At 42.1% G+C, this 22114-nt stretch overlaps 1 protein-coding gene across 4 annotated transcripts; it reads left to right on the forward strand.

Annotated features, from left to right (window-relative positions):
* Positions 1-449: 449 nt before the first annotated feature.
* iffo1a (intermediate filament family orphan 1a) lies at positions 450-20651 on the forward strand. 4 transcript variants are annotated; one of them, XM_084918527.1, is made up of 10 exons: positions 450-573; positions 892-1988; positions 10798-10858; positions 11652-11747; positions 12036-12176; positions 12249-12436; positions 12536-12653; positions 15398-15487; positions 15769-15899; positions 16823-20651. In XM_084918527.1, exons 2-10 carry the CDS (start codon positions 1024-1026, stop codon positions 16965-16967), a joined length of 1935 nt encoding a protein of 644 aa, XP_084774653.1. In that variant the 5' UTR covers positions 450-573; positions 892-1023; the 3' UTR covers positions 16968-20651. The 4 variants fall into 4 exon arrangements, with proteins under 4 accessions (XP_084774653.1, XP_084774654.1, XP_084774651.1 ...); XM_084918528.1 differs by having other exon boundaries at positions 12252-12436; XM_084918525.1 differs by having other exon boundaries at positions 12036-12436.
* Positions 20652-22114: the final 1463 nt, after the last annotated feature.

Genomic DNA, 22114 nt, shown 5'->3' on the forward strand with positions numbered 1-22114 from the left:
GTCACTTTTGTGACTATGAAACACCTGACATGTGTAATGAGTTTAGTTTGACAAACACTGGTTGTAGCCAAATGTAACTGAACGTGAGCTGGCTCTATAATGTGCTTAGTTTTCTCAATGTTGCCATAGTGGTTTTGCATAAAGTTGTAATGCATTTGTCGTCTGGGGGGTCTGACTGCTGGAAGGTCGTTAATGCATCTGGAATTGGTCGAACTGTCCTGTTTCTATAAAAGTGTTCTCTGTAAACTAACAAGTGTGCAGATTGGCGCTAGCTTGCTCTCAGGAGATTTGTGCTTGTTAAACTATTAAGGAATTTGGCTAATTGAGGAGCTCTAAACTTCGGTTGTTGGCATTTATACCAAAATCCTTTCATTTCACGTTTCCAAGTAGATGCTCCTTTAGTCCGGTTATTACTGTAGTTGAAACGTCTTGGTGCCCTGCTTTCAGAATGAGTACGGTAAGCTGCAGCCGCAGTCACTCGCTTGTTTATTCCTGGTCTATGTCGCACCGCTGATTCACTGACTTCACCTGATTACCTGGAGCCAGAATCGGCGTTTACACCTCGGACTGTAGGTACGTTGCATAAATGTTCATAAAGGCAAAGTAATATTTATTTAGCGTGATGGGGTTTTTTTTCCCTCCAGTGCTTGAATTAAGAAAAATCATGTTTTGGTAGTGCGCATCGCGGCTCTGATCTCGCTTTAGAAATTAGTCCTGCCTAAAAGTTTAGCGTAATTCTGCTGCAGGGTGCAGTGGTGTATCTGCTTTTACGAGTTTTATGCTCCATTGTGCGCGCACAGCTTTACTGCAGTGCTCGTTTTGGATTTGATCATTTTGCTGCCATTTTGGGCCCTTAAAGCATCATTTTAAAACGCATCCTCTGACTTTCAGCGCACAGCTCCTCCGCATAAAGAGGATCATCGGGTGTAATCGAGAAGAAGCTGCTGGGCCAAGTTCCACTTTGGGATCATAAATATTTATATTAAATTATCTCTCCGGGTGAATCTATAAAAGTCTGGGTTCATGCCGGATTTCGAGCACTTCAGATTTTCCTACTCTAGTATGAATCCGGTCCTGGAGGAGAGCGGTTTCCTGGCCCCGCAGCAGCAACATCCCCAAATGCCGAGCCAAACAGATTCCGCCATCCCAGACCCGGGCTACTTCCTGGGGGACCACGGCAGGTTCGGGCTTGATGGGTTGTCCGGGCTGGACCTGGGCGCTCTGCCACCGTCGGGCCTCGCCTACCTGCACCTGAGCAGCCCCTTGCACCGCGTCCCCCCGGCGGCCACGGCTCTGCGCAACGACCTGGGCTCCAACATCAGCGTGCTGAAGACCCTGAACCTGCGCTTCCGCTGCTTTCTGGCCAAAGTGCACGAGCTGGAGCGCAGGAACAAGGTCCTGGAGAAGCAGCTGCAGCAGGCTTTGGAGGGGAACAGCGGGGGCGATGGACACCAGAAGCCCCTCACTAAAGACATAGGAGTCCAGACCGGATTCATCGGGCCTATCCCTGCAAGGCCGGGTTTCATCCCGCTCCTCAACGCCAACAATTCTGCCTACCTGCCCGGAGGCCTCCTCTCCCCCACCTTAAACCCCCCTCCTCTGTTTGACAACAAATACCTGAGCACGGATTCAAACTCCAACCTCACCACCTCCGGCTTCTCCATCAGCCCGGCTCTGAGTCCCATGGACCCAACCAAAACCATCACCAACATCAACGAGAAGTACTCCACCCACACCGGGACAAACACCTCCAACGCTCCCCCACCTCCCCCTCCTCCGCCACCTCGCTTCCTCCCCGGGACGATCTGGTCTTTCAACCACACCCGCCGCTTTGGCACCGGGAGGGAGTCGTGCGTCACGGGGCCCGGGGTCTCCTGGACTCACCCGGACGGCGTTGGAGTCCAGATCGACACCATCACGCCGGAGATCAGGGCTCTGTACAACGTGCTGGCCAAAGTGAAGAGAGAAAGGGATGAATATAAAAGGAGGTAAGGGGCGCTGGGTGATTAAGATACTTTACCTGTGATGTGGAGTTTTCACCATGGTGTGTGTGTGTGTGTGTGCTCGCGTGAGCGTACAGGTGGCTGATTACAGGTGGTTTATGACATCATGGGTCTGAATTTTGTCTTGGAGAGAAAGGATTCGGCTGCTTAGACATTCACAGATTTCTTCTGCATCACTGAGCATATTGTCAGGTTCTAAACAGTCCAGTTGGGCCAGCAACTGCCAATCAACTTCTCTATTATACTTGTCTAATAGACCTGGGCCATGGGGTCAGTGGCTCTGTTGAACTCTTAGTTAAATAATAGCTGTAATTCACAAAATAATAAAAAAAATAAAACTATTGTGTGTTATAAAACAATAGCTCATTTTTTAAATGTATTTTTAATCTTAATAAAATTAAAGAAAAATAACAATTTGCTTTAAATTTCCAATTGCAGCAACAGATTTATATAAAATAATAACACAATTTGGTCACACAAAAGAAGCAGTGATTAACGTAATAGAAATTATTTATGCAGCACCTTTTAAGCTGAGTTTACAAAGTACTTTGTCAAACCATCAAAAGTGATATTCCCAGAAATAGCAGTGTAATAATGAAAGTTGCAGTTTGCTTCAAAACCTCAAACTTTTGGCTCCATGTCAGTGCGTGGTGCAAGCTTCAGTTTCAGTAGGTCTACACCCGAGAGCTACAGTAAAAGAACAAAATTACAGTAAAGCTGAGTTAAAATAACAAGAGAATAGGAATGCAAAATACACATTTTCCTTAACAAATAAAATATATCAAACATTGCAATAACATCAGGCAGTTAGTAAAACAACAAAAAGCCCAGAAGACACAATATGAACAAAGAACTAGTTCATAAAAATGTGTTTTCAGATGTGATTTAAATCAACTGTTTTCTTTTTCATGTTGCTGTGGTGCATGTGTGTCTTTCTTCACTGACAAATGCACTCACTGATATTCAGCATTCAGTAAAAGGTAACTCAGTTTCTACAACCACAGTTTCTAAAAAATGACACTGTGTAAAATGTAAATAAAAACAGTGATTTGCAGATATCAAAAACACACATGAATGGAGAAAAATATCAAAGGTTTAAACTGAGAAAATGTAGCATATCAAGAAAAATATTATATCATTTTGAATTTGATGGCATCACAATGTCTCAAAAACGTTCAGAGAGGGTTGTGTTTACCCCTCTGCTGTCTGTGAACATCTGTGAACTGAGGAGACCAGCTGCTGGACGGTTTGGAGAGGAATGCTGTCCTGTTCTTGTCACAGGATTCCAGCTGCTCAACAGTCCTGGGTCGTCTTTATCCTATTTTCCATTTTATGATGCTCCAAATGTTTTCATTGGTGAAGGTCGTTCAACCTCGGACTTTTTTACCGCAGAGCCATGCTGTTGTATTTGATGCAGATTTAGTATTGTCTTCCTAAAATATCCAAGAGCTTCCCTGGGGAAAAATGAATAGGGGTACATGTTGCTCTAAAACCTGTATATACCTTTCAGCATCGATGGTGCCTTTCCAAAGGGGCAAGCTGCCAGTGCCTTATCGGCACTAATGCACCCCCATACTGTCAGAGATGCAGACAAAGATTCTGAGTGCCGATAACAGGCTGGATGGTCTCTCTTGTCTTTAGTTTGCAGACACAGCATCCATGCTTTCCAAATAGAATTCCACATTTGGATTGTTTTGCTTTACCTCAGTCCATGTTAAATGAGCTTTGACCCAAAGAAGGCAGCAGTGTTTCTGGATGTGTCTTTCTCTGTACATGACAGAGATTTAACCCAGATTGAACTGTGCTCACAGGTATTGATTTCTGGGAGTGTACCTGAGCCCCTGCTGTGATTTCCATCACAGAATTAATGTCTGCTTTTAACGCAGTGCCACTCAATGACCCAAAGATCCAGCATCCAGGCATTTTAAGCCTTGCCCATTGTGCACGGAGATTTCCAAATTCTTTTGATGATATGATTTACTGTCACTTGATGTGAGATTTCCATATTAAAACAGAAACACAACAAAGTATAAGATAACATACGGTTTATTGAAAGTTGAGAAATTCCTGATAGTTTTTGTCTGTTTAGCTGAGGGTAAAAAAAGAGAGAAGGATGTAGTAAAAGATGAAAGCACCACTCTGAATGTTTCAGGGTCATCTGACTCCTTTTCTCAGAATCATATCGACCTGAAACCACAAAATATTGATGACAGGCCGCAGCAGCAGCACCTGCCCTCTGATACCAAGAAAACACCAATGCTGCTCATCTTTAATTCAAAGTAAATAATACATCATTTGAAGCCCTTTTGTTAGGAGGAAAAGAAACTTATCATCGATGTAAAACTGATTACATTTCTACTACTAAACAAAGCTAAGTATTGGTTTCCAAATACAGATAAAAGCACCACTGATATCTTAGATGAAGAATAGTGAAAGTGTACAGCTGAGTAAGAAAATGGCCGACCCGATCACCAAGCTGGCTCCTGTTCCTCTCTGTAGTGATTGATTGGTCAGAAAAACATGAAACCTGATAGTTATTATATTTAAGTGCAGTCATAAGTCACCCTGCGAGGATGGGAACTGCCATTAATGTCTCTGGCTGTACGGGGTCAGCGAGGGCAATGCTGCTGATCAATGAGCAGGACTGCTTTACAGGATGTTTTTAGTCGGTCGCTTTTTGAAAGTGCTGCAAAACTCCGCAGAAACACTGTTTGAGTCATAAAATCTGAAAGTGCTTTGCCTTCATTTGTCAGCTGTTTATTTCTCTGGATTAATCAGTAAACTCTGGTGCCAGTCACTGCTTTATTTTGAGGACTACTAGGATTTTTTTATGAGCTTTATCACAATTTACATGTAATTTTATGACATCTTATTTTTCATTACCCTGGGGAAATATGTAGTTGGTGCATAGCAGGGTGCTTCACATAATTACACAATCCTATCCAGGTTTTTGCTAATCTTCTGCAGTTGTGGTTTCTTTTAGGCAGTAGGTTTGTTGTACAGCTCGCAGAAAAAAACTGTTTCACTGCTGACCTGTTCCCCTCTTAAAGACATTGAAACACTATTTTTGCACCGCTGCTTTATGCTGAAAAAGCACTGACCTCACTGCTTTGTGCATCAGCCTGCTGAGGCAGGAGGCCTCGGCATGACAGACCTTCAGTCACATCGATTTCACTCAACAGCAGTGACTCCCTGACCTGTGATGTTCAGATACTGCTGAGCTTTTAGTTTTTGCACTGCACTAAATTACATTAAATTCTTGTCTTTTTAAGACCTTTGAGAGTGACGTGCAGATAGAAATGATTTAAAAATTTGTGGGCACCAGTTTGAATCATTTTAACATGTTTTCAGTCATTTTGTCATGACAGGATAGATGATTACTGCAGTGTCCTTAAGCATTCGCTACTCTGGAGCACAATAAAGTAAAAGGTTAGGTGAGAGCTCAAACGTTTAATGAAGTAAATGAAAGTGAAACTCAGAAAGCAGCAGGTTCATCAACAAAAATCTGACATTAATGGTTTATAGACATATTAAACACGACATGCTTGGTTTGGGTAGTATTAATGTGGGGCTGCCACTCCTGAGATACTTGAAAAGACACTTTGTTGCCACATTTAAGTGCAGTGGGTAAGCAACATTTTTCAGTGTGCTGGGTTAACGTTGCAAAGGGGAATAATTTAACCCAAACCACGGTTAGGTGTTTAAATTTAGCGAGTAGATTTTGGTGTTCAGAACTAAAACCCTCATTGTCAAAGATGTAACCTAACCTAATAGCTTTTGGTGCCTAAGCCTGACATAATCGAGTAGTTCTAGTGCTTAAATTTAACTGAGTAGCTTTTGGTACCGGAGCCTCGCCAGTAAGGAAAAGCAAAAGTAAATCAATCAACGAGAAACAAAATCCCAAACCCTTCCATCCTCCTAATCAGGACTTTTATTTGTGTGCAGGGAGCTAACGAGGGTTTTTTTAAATTTTAAGGCCCTTTTTATATATTATTTTACAAATTTTCTTTGCAAGTTTAATTATCTACCATGGAGACCCTTTAAAAGCCTGAGTCGATGCAGCTCTGACGGACAAATGTGAAAGTCTTTCTTTTATTTAATTCCTTGCTTTCAAAACTGTGTCACAGTTACATGGGTTGAGCATAGAAACACTAAAATTCACTCAGAAAGCAGGCTACAAAATTACAAATACATAACAATATTCTTCCTGACTGATTTTCTTTCCAGTGAGGATAAAGGTCTTCAGTTTTCCTTTCATGTGACACGTTCAGCTTCATGTGTGTCTGCAGGGACACGCTGTCTGGGGACAAGTTGAACATGAGCTGTTGTTTTTCTCTCTCATGAGTCACCCCCTCCTTTCTTTCTTTCCTCCTCCTGTTTGATCCTTTTTTTTCTATCCCTCCTCCTCCTCCTCCTCCCTGCCGGGTCTTGTTTTGGTACCTGCAATGCAGCACCAGCCTGTGACCGCCAGCAGTGATGTCACCCCATCTGACACCTCCCTCTCTTCCTTCTCTCCATTTTATCTTTTTACCCTCTGCTTCCCTCTCAGCGTCTGGCATCTTATTACATTTCTCCATTTCTAAATGCTCTCACTCTGCCCGGTCTTCCTCTTTGAGTCTCTCTGTCCTCGCTGACTCCTCATCCCTCTCTGCACTCCCCACCTCCCCACCCAGTGTGTCCGAGGCGAGCTTCTGCAGCGTCAGAGAGGCGCTGACATCAACATCTTCGTCATCATCATTAGCTCGTCTCAAAACTACACAGCTGCAAAATGCTCGGGTTTCTTTCTCTAACGTTCTGCTTTTTGCAAACATTAATAATGATTAATAGAAGTTAAAAGTATGCAGACACATATGGAGGGCTGAGCGTGCCATTTAATAAGCACAGCATTAATTCTACTCCCCGTATCTGGGAAGTTATCCAATCAGATGTTGAGTAAACTCTAAGGGTTAAAACAATAAAGCTGACTGTGTGCAAGTGCCAATAACTGCACTTCCTCTACTGTCCACTTGAGGCTGACTGCAAGAGTGAAGTTCAAACAGGAAGTCTATGAATGCAGCTGTACAGTTTATGAATGGAGCTGGCAAATCATGCTTTAGCACTCCACCATTGTGTCCCAATCTCTGGCTCCAACAAAAGAAATCCAACATGGTGGTAACCAAAATGGCAGTCTTGAGTCTTTAAAACGTGCGGTCCAGAAGCACTGGTGACATTATAGAGGCTGCATATGAGGGCAGTTTATTTGACACCGGGTTGGGATGTTTTTCTCCCAAACAGCGTTACTGAGATGATGTGAGCTGATGTGCTTTCACTGGTCAGACCAGATCAAACATCTGCAGATTGTCAGCCACATATTGCTCAGAAATACACACTGACACTGTTGTGTTATCTCCTCTGGCATTAATCGCTCACTCTGTAACAGAGAGCAGCAAATGTCAGTGCTCTCATCCTTTCAGTGACTCATACTTTTTTGTGTGCTGGAGGAGAGCGAGATAGCATCACCTTGTATACAGACGCAGGTTTCCTGATAGTGGTGCGACATGTCTTCACTCTTTACTCCTTGAGAGCCTGTTAGGTTTAACCCTTGAAGCAGTTTTCTGGCCTGAGCAGTTTCTGTTTATTTAAGCCTGCTTATTGAACAACATGACTGGATGTGCATTCAAACTTTTTCAGGGTGGACGCTGCCTGTGCAGCCATCATTGTGCACATACTGTTCTCATGGCCGTCAAATCACGTCTTTGTTGACGTGTCAGAACTCATCATTAAAGGTACAGGAAGGTCGTCACATGCATCTTTAAAGGGGAAAGATTTAAGGAAGAGTGTGTGTCACTGTTTATCCCCCTTTAACTGTTATAAATTGCACTCACTGGTCACTTTATTAGGTATACCTTTCCTAGTACTGGGTTGGACCCTGTTTTGCCTTCGTTTTCATGGCATAGATTCAACAAGGTGCTTGAAATATTCCTCAACGGTTTATAAACCGTAGTGGGAAATTCCCAGTGGGTCAGCCGTTTCTAAAATACTCAGACCAACTGGCACCGACAGCGATGCCACGTTCCAAGTCACTTAAATCACCTTTCCTCCTTATACTGCTTTTTGTTTTGAAATTCAGGGCATCGTCTTGATAATGTCTGCATGCCCAAATGCATTGGCTGATTAGAGCTGAACTAAAGAGGGTGCTGGTGACTTTATAACTGTATGTGAGGTGCAAACGTCCCATTTTTTCAGGAAAAGTTGCTCATTTAAATGTATACTAGGTGGTTTTTTTTAGGTTTTTGTGGACCTGTTGTAGGTGTTGTCACACTTTATAAGGAGATCCACTGTGTGATGATGAGATGGTAAAAAGAGGTCAGGAGATTGTAGGTCGAGCAGTTTGCTTTTCCACAGGCTGTAGATCAGTTTAGCATAGTTTTTAGATGTCGGCATGTTTAAGGTGGTCAGAGTAAATCCGATGTTTGCCACTTTTGACAAGGATGTTTTTGTGAATTTTTTGTCACAAGCTTTGTGTAACTTCTCATTTTTCTCTTTGTCTCTTTGAAATTGGAACAGTTTTAAAATCACTTTGTTGGTGAGTTTGATTTTGCTCCAGGTGCCGTTCATCTTGATTAATATTTAGCAGCTTTGCTGTGTGATTAGAGCTGTGTGATGCTGCAGCCTTGGTGATTTTACTTTTTGGCTTCTGCATCTATAAATAAATGACAGAGCTGCAGTTTGCTGTTTACTGAGGTATTTTCTGCCCGTGTGTCACTGATGCTCCCGCTAAGGACAGAACAACAACCTCTGCAGATGTAACTTCAGTGTGAGGATGGTGAAATTCACATTCACAGTATTGCCCAGCTCTGATGAAGGTCGGCAGCTAAAACCTCATTGGAGATAAAGTTCACAGTCTCACTTAAAGGAAATCAGTATTAAATGTTTCTGAGCCTTTCAGTCGATATTGGCTCGCTTTGAGAACAAGTCGTTTTAAGGTGGTTTGATCAAACGAGCGGCGCTGCGTCGTTACTGCAGAGGGCTTTTCAAATTCTTTGACGTCACATCTGAGTGCAGCACAGCGGCCTGGGCTCATTCTTAAAAAGCTCAACAGGCAGTAAACGGTTTACGAAGCGTCTGCATCACCCAGCAGTTAGGACGTCAGCGCAGGTACACCGGCTGCTGCGTCTTTAATCAGTCAAACACACCGACCACCAGCAGCCTCACTGCAGAGCCGCGTGTTAGGACTGGCAAACAGACGAGAGCGAGGACAGCAGCTCGCTCTCTCTGGTTTTCATATCTGAGCATCTCTGTCACACTGACTCGTGTCGTTGCAACTGAAACACACCAGCTGCTTCATAGTTAAGATTCAGGCTGGGGGTTGGCTTGTTGTTGCCTCTCCAGAGCACCTGTTGTCATTGTCATTGGTACCAAAGCAGATCAAATGGACTCACAATGGTTTATGCTTCCTAACAGTGCAGAATAATAACCCTGGAGTTTAACTGACTTTGTGTTGCACTGATGGTGTGTTCTCTTGATCAGCTGTTCAGGAAGTCATGTGATGCACATGCGTGTGAACATGTGACTGCAGAGATTTTACCCCAGTTTAAACTTTCATGAGCTAAAACAGATTAGACCATATGTCCTGCTATCGTATATTAGCTTTATCTAATCCACTGATCAGTCCACATCCAGAAGGGTTTCTTGTCACATTTATTTTTGAGGTCTTTTTGCTTTTAACCAGTCATGACATTGAGCCACAAGCTTCCTCTGATCTCATGTTACTTTACATATGTGAGGAATGAGTGCAAAGACATCCGATCAATACTATACATTAAGCTTTAGTGTCGTATCAGGAGAGATGGCTGAATATTATTGAATATAACCGGATTTTGTCTGACTTTATTACATGGTGGTGCTAATGAGAGTAAGACAAACCATTTTTCTTTTAATATCATCCTGAGGTCGTATTTATATGAGGCAGAAGAGGCATCGCACCACAACACAGGAACCAGATATGAGCCGGTCGTCCTGCTCTCTGTTTGTAGTGACTGCAGCGTGCTCTTCATGCCTTCATGCTCCAAATGCACACTTCTTGGTTTCTCCTTATGTAACACATGCTGAGTAATGACAGCGGTGGAGCTGGGAGGGGCCATGATGCTGCACAGTGTGGGTCTGTGTCAGGTGATCATGAAGGTTTTTGCCTTAAAGCTGCAGACACGAAGATAAAGAAGCGAAAACTCATCGCCTGTTTCATTCCACTTGAAAAAATCTCCACGGTAACCTGACAGACTAATTATTGTGACGTCAGCTAACAGACACACAAAATCAAACTGTATTTCCCAAAGAAGTCACCAGCTGCAGTTGAAGGTGGTGGAGACGGAGTAAGTTGAGTCAGGAGATGAGAGACTGCGATCAGGGGCAGGCGAACGCCACCAAGGAGCCCAGTGTAAGAGTGAGCTGTCGACTGAGTGCTCAGTACTACTCATGAGGACGTTTAGTGGAAATGAGTTTTCTCCAAAGGGTGTCTGAGTTCAGTCTTAGAGATCAGGCGAGGAGCTCAAGTAGAGCTGCTCATCATCAGCGAAGGTGGCTCAGTCTTCTGACTGTAGGACACAGTAGACGGAGTTAAACTCTGTAGGAAAGTGTTGCTTTAACTAAACAGCTGATGGCCGTGGTAATGCTTTGTGGAGTATGAATGCACTCACCTTTTTTTTCTACTTTTATTCCATTTTATTTCAGCTGTCACACCTAAATCTGTTTGTCTGCTTCAGAGAGTTTCTGTGCTTCACTCTGTGTGAGACGTCTGCTCTGATTGTGTTTGCAGATGGGAGGAAGAGTACACAGCCAGAATGGACCTGCAGGAGAAGGTGGCTGAACTCGAGGAGGTAAAATTGACATAAAAATATTAGCTTGTGTTCAGATTAAATGTTTCTCATTTTAAAAGTGTTTGGTTTTACAGACACAGTCAGCTTCTCATCATGAACTCGGGTCTGATGATAGTCAGCTTTTTGAAGCTGAAGCATCAGCACATCAGTGCAAATTTAGCTCGTGTCATTTTCACGAAGCTTGGTAAAACTGTTTTTACATACTTCTCTCTGATCCTTAAAGTAAGACGTGTGTCCTTCGGTAAACTTTGTCCTCTCAGTTGGGGATAGTTCAATTTACCTGGAGCAGACCTAATATTAGTGAGCAGCTCGTGAGCAGGGCCGGGGCTGTGTGAGTTGGAAATACAGCATCAAGCTGGACCACTGTTTCTATTTCTGTTTTGAAAATGCACAGAGCAGAGAAAACAGCTGTTCCAGGGTTTTTACAAATCCTTAAAAAGTTCTTAGATATGTAACCTCAGATGTTTTAAATGTTCTAACACTTCATCAGATATACAGATATTTTTAGTGCTTAGAGTTTGCATTCACAGAACATATAACCTGCCCAAACTTTAAATAAAAAGAGGAGAACAAGGAGATAAAAGGAGGAAATGTGGGTTTAAAACTTATGGGTCCAAGAAAAAGCACCGGGAATGGGATGGGATTGAGATGAGCTGAAAAAACATTTCAAGTTGAGGTTGATCTGCAGCTGTAAGAAAACATCACGTGTGGACATAAAGACCTCACGGATGTCTTACACTTGCATACCTGTGCAGAGCTGATTGATCTGACCCACAGATGTTTGTGCTTGTAGGACCTGCAGGAGAGCGAGGTGTGTCAGGAAGAGCTGGCTCTGAGGGTGAAGCGGCTGAAAGAGGAGCTCGTTCTCTTCAAAGGACTCGTCAGCAACGTGAGTCTGCTACAGCTTTATAAAAAGAAATGAGTCACAACTTCATCCATTTAGTTTTTAGGCATTAATTACATCTAATTACATGTGTCTTCATGGGACTGTGCACATAAGCTTGATTGGTCCATATATTGACAAAGGTTTTTTTTTTAATGGTGAAATGCTCTTTTTTCCCTTTTATAGGCAAAGAAAAAATACACAGAAAAAAACATGATATTGTTAGCTTTGTGTTTATTTACCAGAACAAGAGGAAATATGACTAAAATGAATACTTTTCTGTCTTTGGGTCAGAACCTGTCAGATCTGGACACTAAAATCCAGGAAAAGGCCATGAAGGTGGACATGGATATCTGCCGCCGGATTGACATCACCGCCCGCCTCTGTGACGTTGCCCAGCAGAGGAACTGCGAGGACATGAATCACATCTTCCAGGTAGATCCACGGCCACAAAATGTCCTGAACCACAGTCTGCTGCAACTTTCAAACCAACCCGTCTCCACGCAGCAGGTGCCCACGCCGCCCTCCACTTTGAGCCGCCGGGTCAGAAAACACAGCGGGCAGTCATTGAAGGGCGGGGACGGAGATGAGCTCAGCGTGTCGGAGAGTGAGGGAGGTGGGGCCAAAAGCGAGGATTCGTGCAGCACGTCGGCCAATCAGATTAATGAGCAGATGCAGAAGATGCTGAACCAGCTGTAGGTGTTTTTTTGTTCTTTATTTAACGTCTGAAACTTTCAGAAATGATGCTTAAACAGCTGATACGTGTGTGTGTGTGTGTGTGTGTGTGTGTGTAGGAGGGAGTGTGAGTTTGAGGATGACTGTGACAGTCTGGCCTGGGAGGAAACTGAAGAAACTCTTCTCCTGTGGGAAGATTTTCCAGGATACACACTGGGAGTGGAACCACAAGGAGAGGTATACACACACACACACACACACACACACACACAGACAGGATTTAACTTGATTAAATGCTCCTTGCTTTCTACCCTTGACAGACAACCAAGCACAGTGTGATAATACTGTATGTAATACGGGATATAATACATGTTGTGTATCTGATAGTATTTAGCAAAAATGAGAAAACATCTGCACATTTCATGCTTTTCCATATAAAAGAGTTAAACCTGGAAGTGTTGAAACACTGCAGCAAACGTGTGTGCTGTGGGCGGTCTATCCTTCAAGCTCGGGTGCTCTACCAGAGGCCTGGGGGTCGTGCTGCAGTATCTTAGCTGTTCCTAGGATTGCGCTCTTCTAGACAGAGATCTCAGATGCAGTTCCTGGGATCTGCTGGAGCCACCCACCTAGCTGCACTGCATTTAGTGCACCAGTTACCACTGGGACCTTCCCCTCCACATCTTCTCTGAGCCCTTGGTACTTTTCTAGCTTCTCGTGTTCCTTGGTTTTGATGTTGCTGTCATTTGCTATCAGTATGGCCGTGTATCTTCTGCTTCTCCACCACCACTGTGTCCGGTTGGTTAGCCACCACCATTTTGTCCGTCTGTATCTGGGAGTCCCACAGGATCTTAGCTCGGTCATTCTCCACCACCCTGGGGTGTGTCCCATTTTGACTTCAGTACTTTCAACCCATACTCAGCACAGATGTTTCTGTATACTATGCCAGCCACTTGGTTATGGCATTCCATATACGCCCTGCCTGGTAGCATCTCCAGTCTCCCTCTCCATGCTGATGGTGGTTAGTCTCGGTAGGTATCGTCTGTAGTGCTGCATTCACATCATCTAGTAGAGCTTCTGAGGGTACTTCATGTAGTCTTGGTAACCGGCTACTGGAGGATCCAGGTTTCAAGCTTCACGCACTAAACAATCCTTCTTCCATCAGGGACCCAATCTCGGGTGGGGGTGATGATATCTCCCCCTGACCCCTTGCAGTAGCATGTGTGTTGTAGTCTCTAGCCATAAAAACACCTACAGCTCACTTCTCATCAGGGTGCCCTGGTTCCTCAACACCTGACGCGGACCTTGTTGATCCATTATGACTTCATAGTTATCTCTCTGCAGTAGGCTTGCTTAGCATGGGGGGACCCTTACTGGATACAGATACCTCAGGTGGGAATTAGACTTGTAACTCCTGCTCCCAAGGCATGTAGTCATACTACTATGCTATCCAGCTGTCTGTGTGTGTTAGAATGTATTTAAAAATAAAACATTTTTCAAAAAAATATGAGAATTAGCATCCTGAAAAGTTGGATTATGGATTAAAGACACCGCAGCATCATGCTGTCTAACAGAAGGTGTTCGGTGTTTCCTGTCAGCAGCAGTGTTATTTTGTCCCACTTGGATGACCTGACCTGGTGGACGAGCTGTTTTTAGTCTGCAGCCGCGTCATGTTTTCATTTGCAGAGTCCATCCTGCTGACCTGTAAGCTGCTTTTAACCAGATAAACTAAACAAGGTTAATGACCCACTTAGTTAGGAAACAAGGAAACTAAACAGACCTACAGAGCTCATCTTCACACATTTAATTCAATGAATCCTCTTTAATTCAGTGTATTTATTCTTTTATTACCCCTTTATTATTTTTATTAGTCAACGAAGTTCTTTTTTGAGTGTCATTCTGTCTGTAAACATGAGAGCTCAAAAAGCTGTAGGTGGATTCAATTAAACTTCGGTGTCCAGAGGAGGGTCACGTTAAAAATCCATTAAAATCTGGCTTATGTCCTTCAAGCTCTTCAAGGTCAACTCATTGATTTGTTGAGTGAAAATGGACAAAAAGAAATGATTCTTACACGTGTAGCATTTATTGTCAACTTATACATTAGAAAGTAGTGTGTAAAGATTGTAAGTGTGACCTCTGACCTCTCCTTTAAGGTCAGTATATTGATCTGAAGGTCACAGCTAATAGAAGCTAATAAAAATAATTCTACTCAAAATGATGTCGGGTATATATGAACTGATGAAGTATCCGAGGAAGCACTGAAGCCTTTTTCTTTGTATTTTAAGCAGCAGCTGGTATTATGACTGAACACCTCAGTGTCGCTTCACTCACTCAAAGCTTCATAATTAAAACCAGCTATTCCACCACATCCTTTCATTCATTTTATTAATTCAGTTTGATTTTCTGTTTCAATATTGACTCAAATATACTTGTTGGTGATTTCAATCTTAATTATAATTAAAATAATGCAGAGCAGTGGTTCTAAAGTGTGCTCAGCCATCACGCTGTGACTGGCTGATTATTAGAAGCAGAACTAATCTAATGCAGTTAAATCTCAACGAGGGAAACACGTCTGGCTGTGCACTCACAGGAGGCTCAGCCATGAACAGCTGTGTGCTTAATACTGTCCCTGCAGGAACCCCAAAACATTGAGTTTGAAATAGTCATTAAGTTCTGAAAGAAAAGGTTTATGTGACTATAAATACACATTTTCCCTTATTTATCTTTGTAATGTGTAATGATATGCTAGTGCCACAGGGTGGCAGTATTGCACCTAGAAGCCGTTTGTCAAAGTGCACAAGTTTCACACAGAAAAACAATATTTATTATTTTATATTATTATTATTATTATTATTATCTCTGTTATCTTCTACTCCTTTATATATTTAGACTGTTGACTAGTTTTCACATTTGGACTTTGACCCTGAAAAATGTCAAACCTGAAGCAAACTTGGACTTTTTCGTTTTTCTTTTTTTTCCTGCAGGAGGAGTCCATTGAGGAAGTGATCAAAGACACGGAGTCTCTGTTCAAATCCAGAGAGAAGGAATACCAGGACACCATCGACCAGATCGAGGTGAGAAGGTCAGGTGCTGTTGGCCCTGCAGCTGTGAATGTGGACGTGTTAAATAAGAGAAGAAGAACAGTGAGCTGGAGGCAACTCTCATACCTATAATTGTCCCTGCTGCAGGGACCTGCCACACATCGCCTGCATGTGTTTCCCCCTCACTGTCCAAAAGCTAAAATAACCACAACTAAAACTTAAAAAAGAAAAGACAGAATAAGATCTTAAAGTTAGCAGCAGCCATGAAACAGCAGTGGGAATGTCAGCATTTCTGCCTCTCTGTGCATCATCAGCTGGAACTGGCCACAGCGAAGAGCGACATGAACCGCCACCTGCACGAGTACATGGAGATGTGTTCAATGAAGAGAGGCCTGGATGTCCAGATGGAGACCTGCAGGAGGCTCATCACACAGAGCGGAGACAGGTAACACACACACACACACTCTCAATTAGATTCACTGGTCGTGCTTGTTTACATGACCTGTGCAAAACACCAGGCTAGAGCTCATGCTGAACAAAGATCTGGGTATTGTAGTTTTACTATGGCAGACGTCCAGTGTCATGGTGTTAGTGTGAGCTAGTTCAGACTCTCAGCACACCGATCTTCTCTTTTCCAAAGTCATAAATTCCCTTTCCCACCTTTCTTTGGTGTTTCCATCAAGGGCAAAAAAAGAGATTAGGAGATTGGTGGCACGTTTGGAACGTATCCATAGAAATGACAGATGCTGACCTCTGGTTGGACAGCAGCAATACCAGACTCATTTTTTATTGGGTATACATATTTAGGGAGGATGTTGGTATTGCACTGCAGTCTTTTTAGCATTGTGCTGCTAATAAACTGGGAACTAAGCGTGTCTTGAACTTTTTTCCCCTCATATATTTAAGCTTTAAAATCTGTGACGCCTTCACGATGATTTAAAGAATATTATGTACTGTGTTTATGAGAAGCTGTAAATAAATATCAGCCCTCTTCCTGCAAAACTATGGTTTCTACAGGCCTCTTAATCTGCTGTCCTGGGATGAGATATCAAAATATTATCAAGGAACTCAATAATCTGTCATTGTGTTTGATTCAGCTCCACTCCTGAGGGTTTATATTCAGAGAGCAATAATACCAATTGGCTTGAAGGACCTGGTCTCTACCTTCATCCTGAATTTTGGGGGACCTGAAATTTTGCTGGTAAGGTTTGCTCAGGCAAACCTGCGACGGTCAGGTTGGGTTCTTGATGAGCTGACAAGGAAAGGCACAAAAAATATCTACCAAGGGTCACGGAGGGCAGGGTGAAAAGGTGTCGCAGGTGCAGCTTTTTGTAATTTACCTGCATTAACTTCATATCCTCATCACAGGAAGTCCATCTCGCTGACGGTGGATGACTCTGACAGCGAGGAGAAGGACAGGAAGAAGCCGGCGCTCCCCGCCGACTCGGAGATCAGCGACTCCTGCTGCGGCGTCAACGCCGCCATCCCACCTCTGGCCTGGAGGAAACCCTAAGGCTACGTTCACTCTGCAGGTCTTAATGCTCAATTCCGATTTTTTGATCAAATCCGATTTTTTTGTCTGCTCGTTCACACTACAAATAAAATGCGACAGCAAACGCGCTCTAGTGTGAACGCTCAAAGCGGCCCGCATGCGCAAAAGAAGACGTCACACACAACACGCTCTGTTTAGACCCAGAGCAAACAATATTGTTTGACTGATGGCCCTTAATATAAAGACTTCGGACTTTACGTTTCCCAATTTTGCTTTAAGTTATTTTGTTATTTACATAATAATGTAAATAACCTAATAATGATCCTTATTGCTGTTTTAAAGGAGCGCTGCTTCAAAGGATAGTTGCAGATTTCTGTCAGAATCTGCAGATTATACAGTACAAAGAAAATGTTCACGTTTCTCCAACATTGTCTTCCCAGCAGTTTCACCGGATGGCCAGGAAGCGTTCGCGATGTCTTATCGGGCGCTTCTCCGGCGCTGATAATTGGTGTCCGTCTTGTGTCAGTGACGTAAAAGACGGATTTAATGCGACTTGACCATTCTCACAGCAGTCGCTTTCTGAAACATCGGATATATATCGGATTCAGTACCACATACGAAAGTGACCCAGATCGGATTTGAAAATATCGGATTTGTGCCGTTCACACTGTCATAGCATGATCGGATATGGGTCGCATAGGGTCAAAAAAATCGGATTTGATGCGCTTTCGCCTGCAGTGTGAACGTAGCCTAATACACGCTTCCTCTGAGGAAGAACGATGCAGAGCTTCCACACGTCTAAAATCATGTCTCTGTGATTTCTGTCACATTTTAAGTCTCCAGTGTGATTTTTACTGATCGTAAAGTCAGGCCAACGTGGCAGCCGGAGATTCAGAGCCAAGCGTGGAGGTTTTTACTGCTTTATGAGGAAGAAAAGCTTCTCCTTACTGATGAACCTGTAGTTTCTTTGCAATATTAGTTATAGTATATGAAGTCATTTTAATTAAAAAAGCCGCAATAGTAATAGAGTGTGTGCGAGTGCTGCCCTCACATGGTTACCAGCTGTAACTGCACATCTGGAGGTCAAAACAAAACTTTACTGCACTTTAAAGAAAAGATGAGATGCCTATGAGCTACATTATTGTATTTGCACACCGAGCTCACCAAAACTGTTGTTTGTAAAATGTCTCTAACGCTGCAGGATTAAAAGGACGCACATACAGGCTGTAATGCAGAAAGAAAGCAGTTTGCACAGGTCACTGTTCCTGCTCCATATTAAAGTGCAGTGGTTTTATATTACACAGGCATTAGCAGCAGCTTCAAAATGTTAAAGCTCACGTTTAATTTGATTCTTTGATTATTTGTAACTGTAGTCAAGACAAGAATCCAGTGAAAGACCAGCTCGCCTTAAACCGATTTCCAGGACTTTTTTTGGGGGTGGGGCATTTTGAAGGTTTAACCTTCACAATATTTACCTTACAGAAATCTTACATAAGTTTATTTATATGTACTTCTTCTTGAATTTGAAGTTTATTAAAAGCTCTGCTCCTGGTTTGTCTGTAAAAACTGATCCTTGCTACAGTTTGGAGTTAAAATACTTCATTTTCCTCTCGGCGGTAACATCAGCCGTGATATTTGAACAGATTTTGATACTGTGTAGTAATATACATGTAGTAATATAGATAATTTGGGGTTTTTGTAAGCTTTTGTACAGTTGTGGTTTCAGACCTCTCTCTCGCCTCCAGATCCATTTCAGTTTGAAAACATCAAAACGGTGCAAACGGGATCGGTTTGACAGTGTAAATGCCATTTAGATTTCTCACATTTTCTACAGATGATGTGATGCTAAAAGGTAAACTCTTATATTATGACAGCAATACTACTTTAAAAACCAGGTTAAATCACAGTTAAACTGATTTATTGTGGAAATGCCATTTTAAACCTCGGTCTTGAAGAAATAATTTTTAAGTTAAATAATATGGCAAAATGTACATTTCCACGTATTTTGGTGTCTGTGTTAAGATTCTATCTGGAATTAGTTCAGTATTTTTGGGATAACGTTAAAATGGACCTAAACAAATGCTCACGTGAAACATGTTTTTAAATCAGGGCGTCCACGTAATCCCCGCAGGACAAAAGTTTAGACTGACAGTTTTTTTTTTCTACTCATGGATCTGTATGATGTTATAGAGAGGATATCCTGATATCTCCTACAGAAGCCTATCACACAGTTCACAGTTTAACTTGTATGGTTTTTTTTTTATGAGGGGCAGCCAATCAGAAGAGGGTTGGCTAATAGGGGGAGGAGCTACAAGAGACAAATAAGGATTATTATCAACTGAATTATGCAGAGCTACTCTAACATAGCCCAAGAATAACAAATACAGAGCTGGAAATGATTGAAAAAGGCCCCCTTTAATCTTACACTTCAGGTAACACTCCCTTATTTTATGTTATTTATTCTTAATACTGTTCATTAACTGTTTTAAACAAGGCAATAATAGGTGTAATACAAATGTCATTTTTGCCTTTGATTTTCTGGGATCGGGAGGTATTTTGTCTTAAAGATGAAGACGCCACATTAGGTGGGACATACATGAGGATCAGTCACTCTGTGGTTTATTTTTCTTGCCAATATTATAATTCACTAGCCTGAAATCCATTATTATTCCCACACAGCCCTGCTCTTAAACCTCTGACACATCTGTAATTTCGACTGAGTTAATTAAATGTAAATATGTATTTTAGGGACTCTGTGTACAGTTTGTAAAGGACAAACACTGTAATTAATGTACATACCAATGCTGAAGTTGTACTGCTGCTGGAAGCTTCATGGTGTAAATTTGGCTGAAACGATTCATATTTTTTACTTTATTTTTGTGGGTTTTTGTGGCCTTGCTGTTGCTCTCAGCTAAATCAGACCTAATGTTAGTGTCTCAGCAATAAAGCCTGCATCGGTGTAAAGTAAGAAAAGTCGAGCAAAAAGGCCTCCAGATGTGATTCAAAGCAAAAAGAAACAAACGTGTACAGGATGCTGCAGGAAAAGAGTCCTCATCACAACTTTAAATATGACCGTGCTTCTGTCTTTGCTGATGCTTTGAATGTTTTCACTCCTTCAAATGTCATCACATCTTTGATTACTTGAATGTCTGCTTGTTAAGTAACCGGCCATATTCACCAGAGAAAAAACAGACCCATTAAAGGAACAGTCTGACCTCCAGTCCTGCAGTTTTCTTCACTGAGCACATCAAAAACATCCAATTTAAAATCTTTGTTCTTTTATGTGATCTCAGTGCAGGGAGAGAAATGGGCAAAGAGTCATTTTGTTCCTTTAATGATGAGAAAACAAAGCAACAAACTGCTATCGTTCAGACTTCAAAGCAAAGCTATCACTCACCATAGGAAACAATGCAGACGCTCCGTTAGCCGAGTGCTTCATATCTATATTATCTGAATGTAAGTGGAATCTGTGGAGAGAGAAACGTGAATTTAAAGATTTCAGGAAACAGAGGAATGAAAGTGTGACTCGGATGAAAAAGAAAAAGCAAATAATCGAGCTGAAGGATGAAGCCATTTGTAGGAAAACCTATGAATGGAGTGTTTGAGCTGTGAGGGGTTCAGGTTTGAGTGTGTGGTGCACAGAGCTGTATGTATGTTTGATGAAATGAAAAGATGAGCAGAATAAAATACTTTGAAGAAACGTAATTCTTTGGTTTTGTTCCCATGTAGTTACTCTGTTCACTCATCACTGAAAGGTTTTGTTTTAATAAACTTCAACACAAACAAACTTTACATATTCATATAAAAAAAACTTCATCAATTCAAAAAGCTCGAGAATTTTTTTAAACTTCCTCTTTTGTTCTGATCGACTCTCAGTACGAAACTTTTCCAAGTTATCTTTGTCTTTCACTCCATTTGTTCTTCCGTTTAGAGGAAGTTTTAACATCACTTTATTATCCGCTGTGCAACATTTGGTGTTCTTTCTGGCTGTTCGTGTTAGTGAACAGAGGAGGTGGGCTACAACACCTGCTATCATCATCTACAGAGCCTTTTACAGATGAAAGTCACATCCTGACACCCTGATCTACATGATGACAGCAGCTGTGAGGATGTCCAAGGTCACGACCTCGCCAGAAAATACCTGGTTTCTCCTTCAGGTTTTAGATCTGAAGAAGCGTTTTGGATGAGAGGACTTCTTTTGATATAATTTGCTTACACACGTCTGACCTCAGTGTCTGATCTCAGTGGATTAACTGGGCAGAAATTACATGTATTCAAATTAAACACTAATCAGTTGTACTGTTAGTCTGAAATGTGTATAGAGAAGCACACGCTTAAAAAATAAATGCTTTGTATTCAGATTAGATTGATGTTTCACTCCTTCAGAGACATCGCAGTTTGTCTTTACAAGCCCAAAGTTCAAAAGCAGGCTCCACTCATGACTTGCTCTTTTTCTTGGTATTTGCCATTGCAGAACTTTTCCATTCAAAAAATAAATCAATCAAGTGGAAATTATTCTAACAGCTATGCACTACAATACTCTCCCAGTGTGCACAAAGTCCAGGGGGGGGGGAGCACAGAAACCAGTGGAGATGAAGGTAAAAATGAACCATTTTAAAGTTAAGAAATCACGCAATTTTCCTGAAGAGTGACAAAAAAGGTAAAACAGCCACTTGATAATCTAAACCCAACATTTTTGACTTTAGAAAAATGTGGGAAAAAAATTCGGAAAATCCAGAAAAAGAGCGCAGTTATGCCGCACAGTGTGAGTAAAAGGAAAAGCAGAAAAATACATTTAAATACTCACATAAAGACGCTGAGGACAGAAAACACCGGATAACTCGCTGCAGTCAAACCAAACAGAAGCAGCAGGAAACAGTTACCCCACCTGTACGTCTGATTAACGGAGGGGGCGTTTGATTTTCACCTCACTTTGCTCAGTATTGGTCAGGTGACAAACCACGCTACCTTCACCTAATATAACATACCACAGACATGAAAACTTTACTGTTTTGCACACAGCTTGAATCCTGTAAAACATTTAATTCTTCAAATATATTTGTACAAAGGGAACATAACTGTGTTTCAGTCAGTGTAGAAGGAACCTAACACCGCTCTAATCTGTGGTGACATGCAAATGAGTTGCGAATTTATGAAAAAACTATTTA

The sequence above is a fragment of the Perissodus microlepis genome, chromosome 22 (assembly GCF_051167445.1).
Source record: "Perissodus microlepis isolate ML-2025 ecotype Zambia chromosome 22, ASM5116744v1, whole genome shotgun sequence".
In the NCBI taxonomy this organism is placed as follows: Eukaryota; Metazoa; Chordata; class Actinopteri; order Cichliformes; family Cichlidae; genus Perissodus; species Perissodus microlepis.

What these genes read in the sequence shown, in the direction of transcription:
- iffo1a (XM_084918525.1), top strand. Translation starts at nt 1,024, where the DNA reads ATGCCGGATTTCGAGCACTTCAGATTTTCCTACTCTAGTATGAATCCG. An exon ending in AGGGATGAATATAAAAGGAG is followed by an intron (nt 1,989 to 10,797) that starts GTAAGGGGCGCT and finishes TTGTGTTTGCAG; the next exon opens with ATGGGAGGAAGAGTACACAG. An exon ending in ACACCATCGACCAGATCGAG is followed by an intron (nt 15,488 to 15,768) that starts GTGAGAAGGTCA and finishes GTGCATCATCAG; the next exon opens with CTGGAACTGGCCACAGCGAA.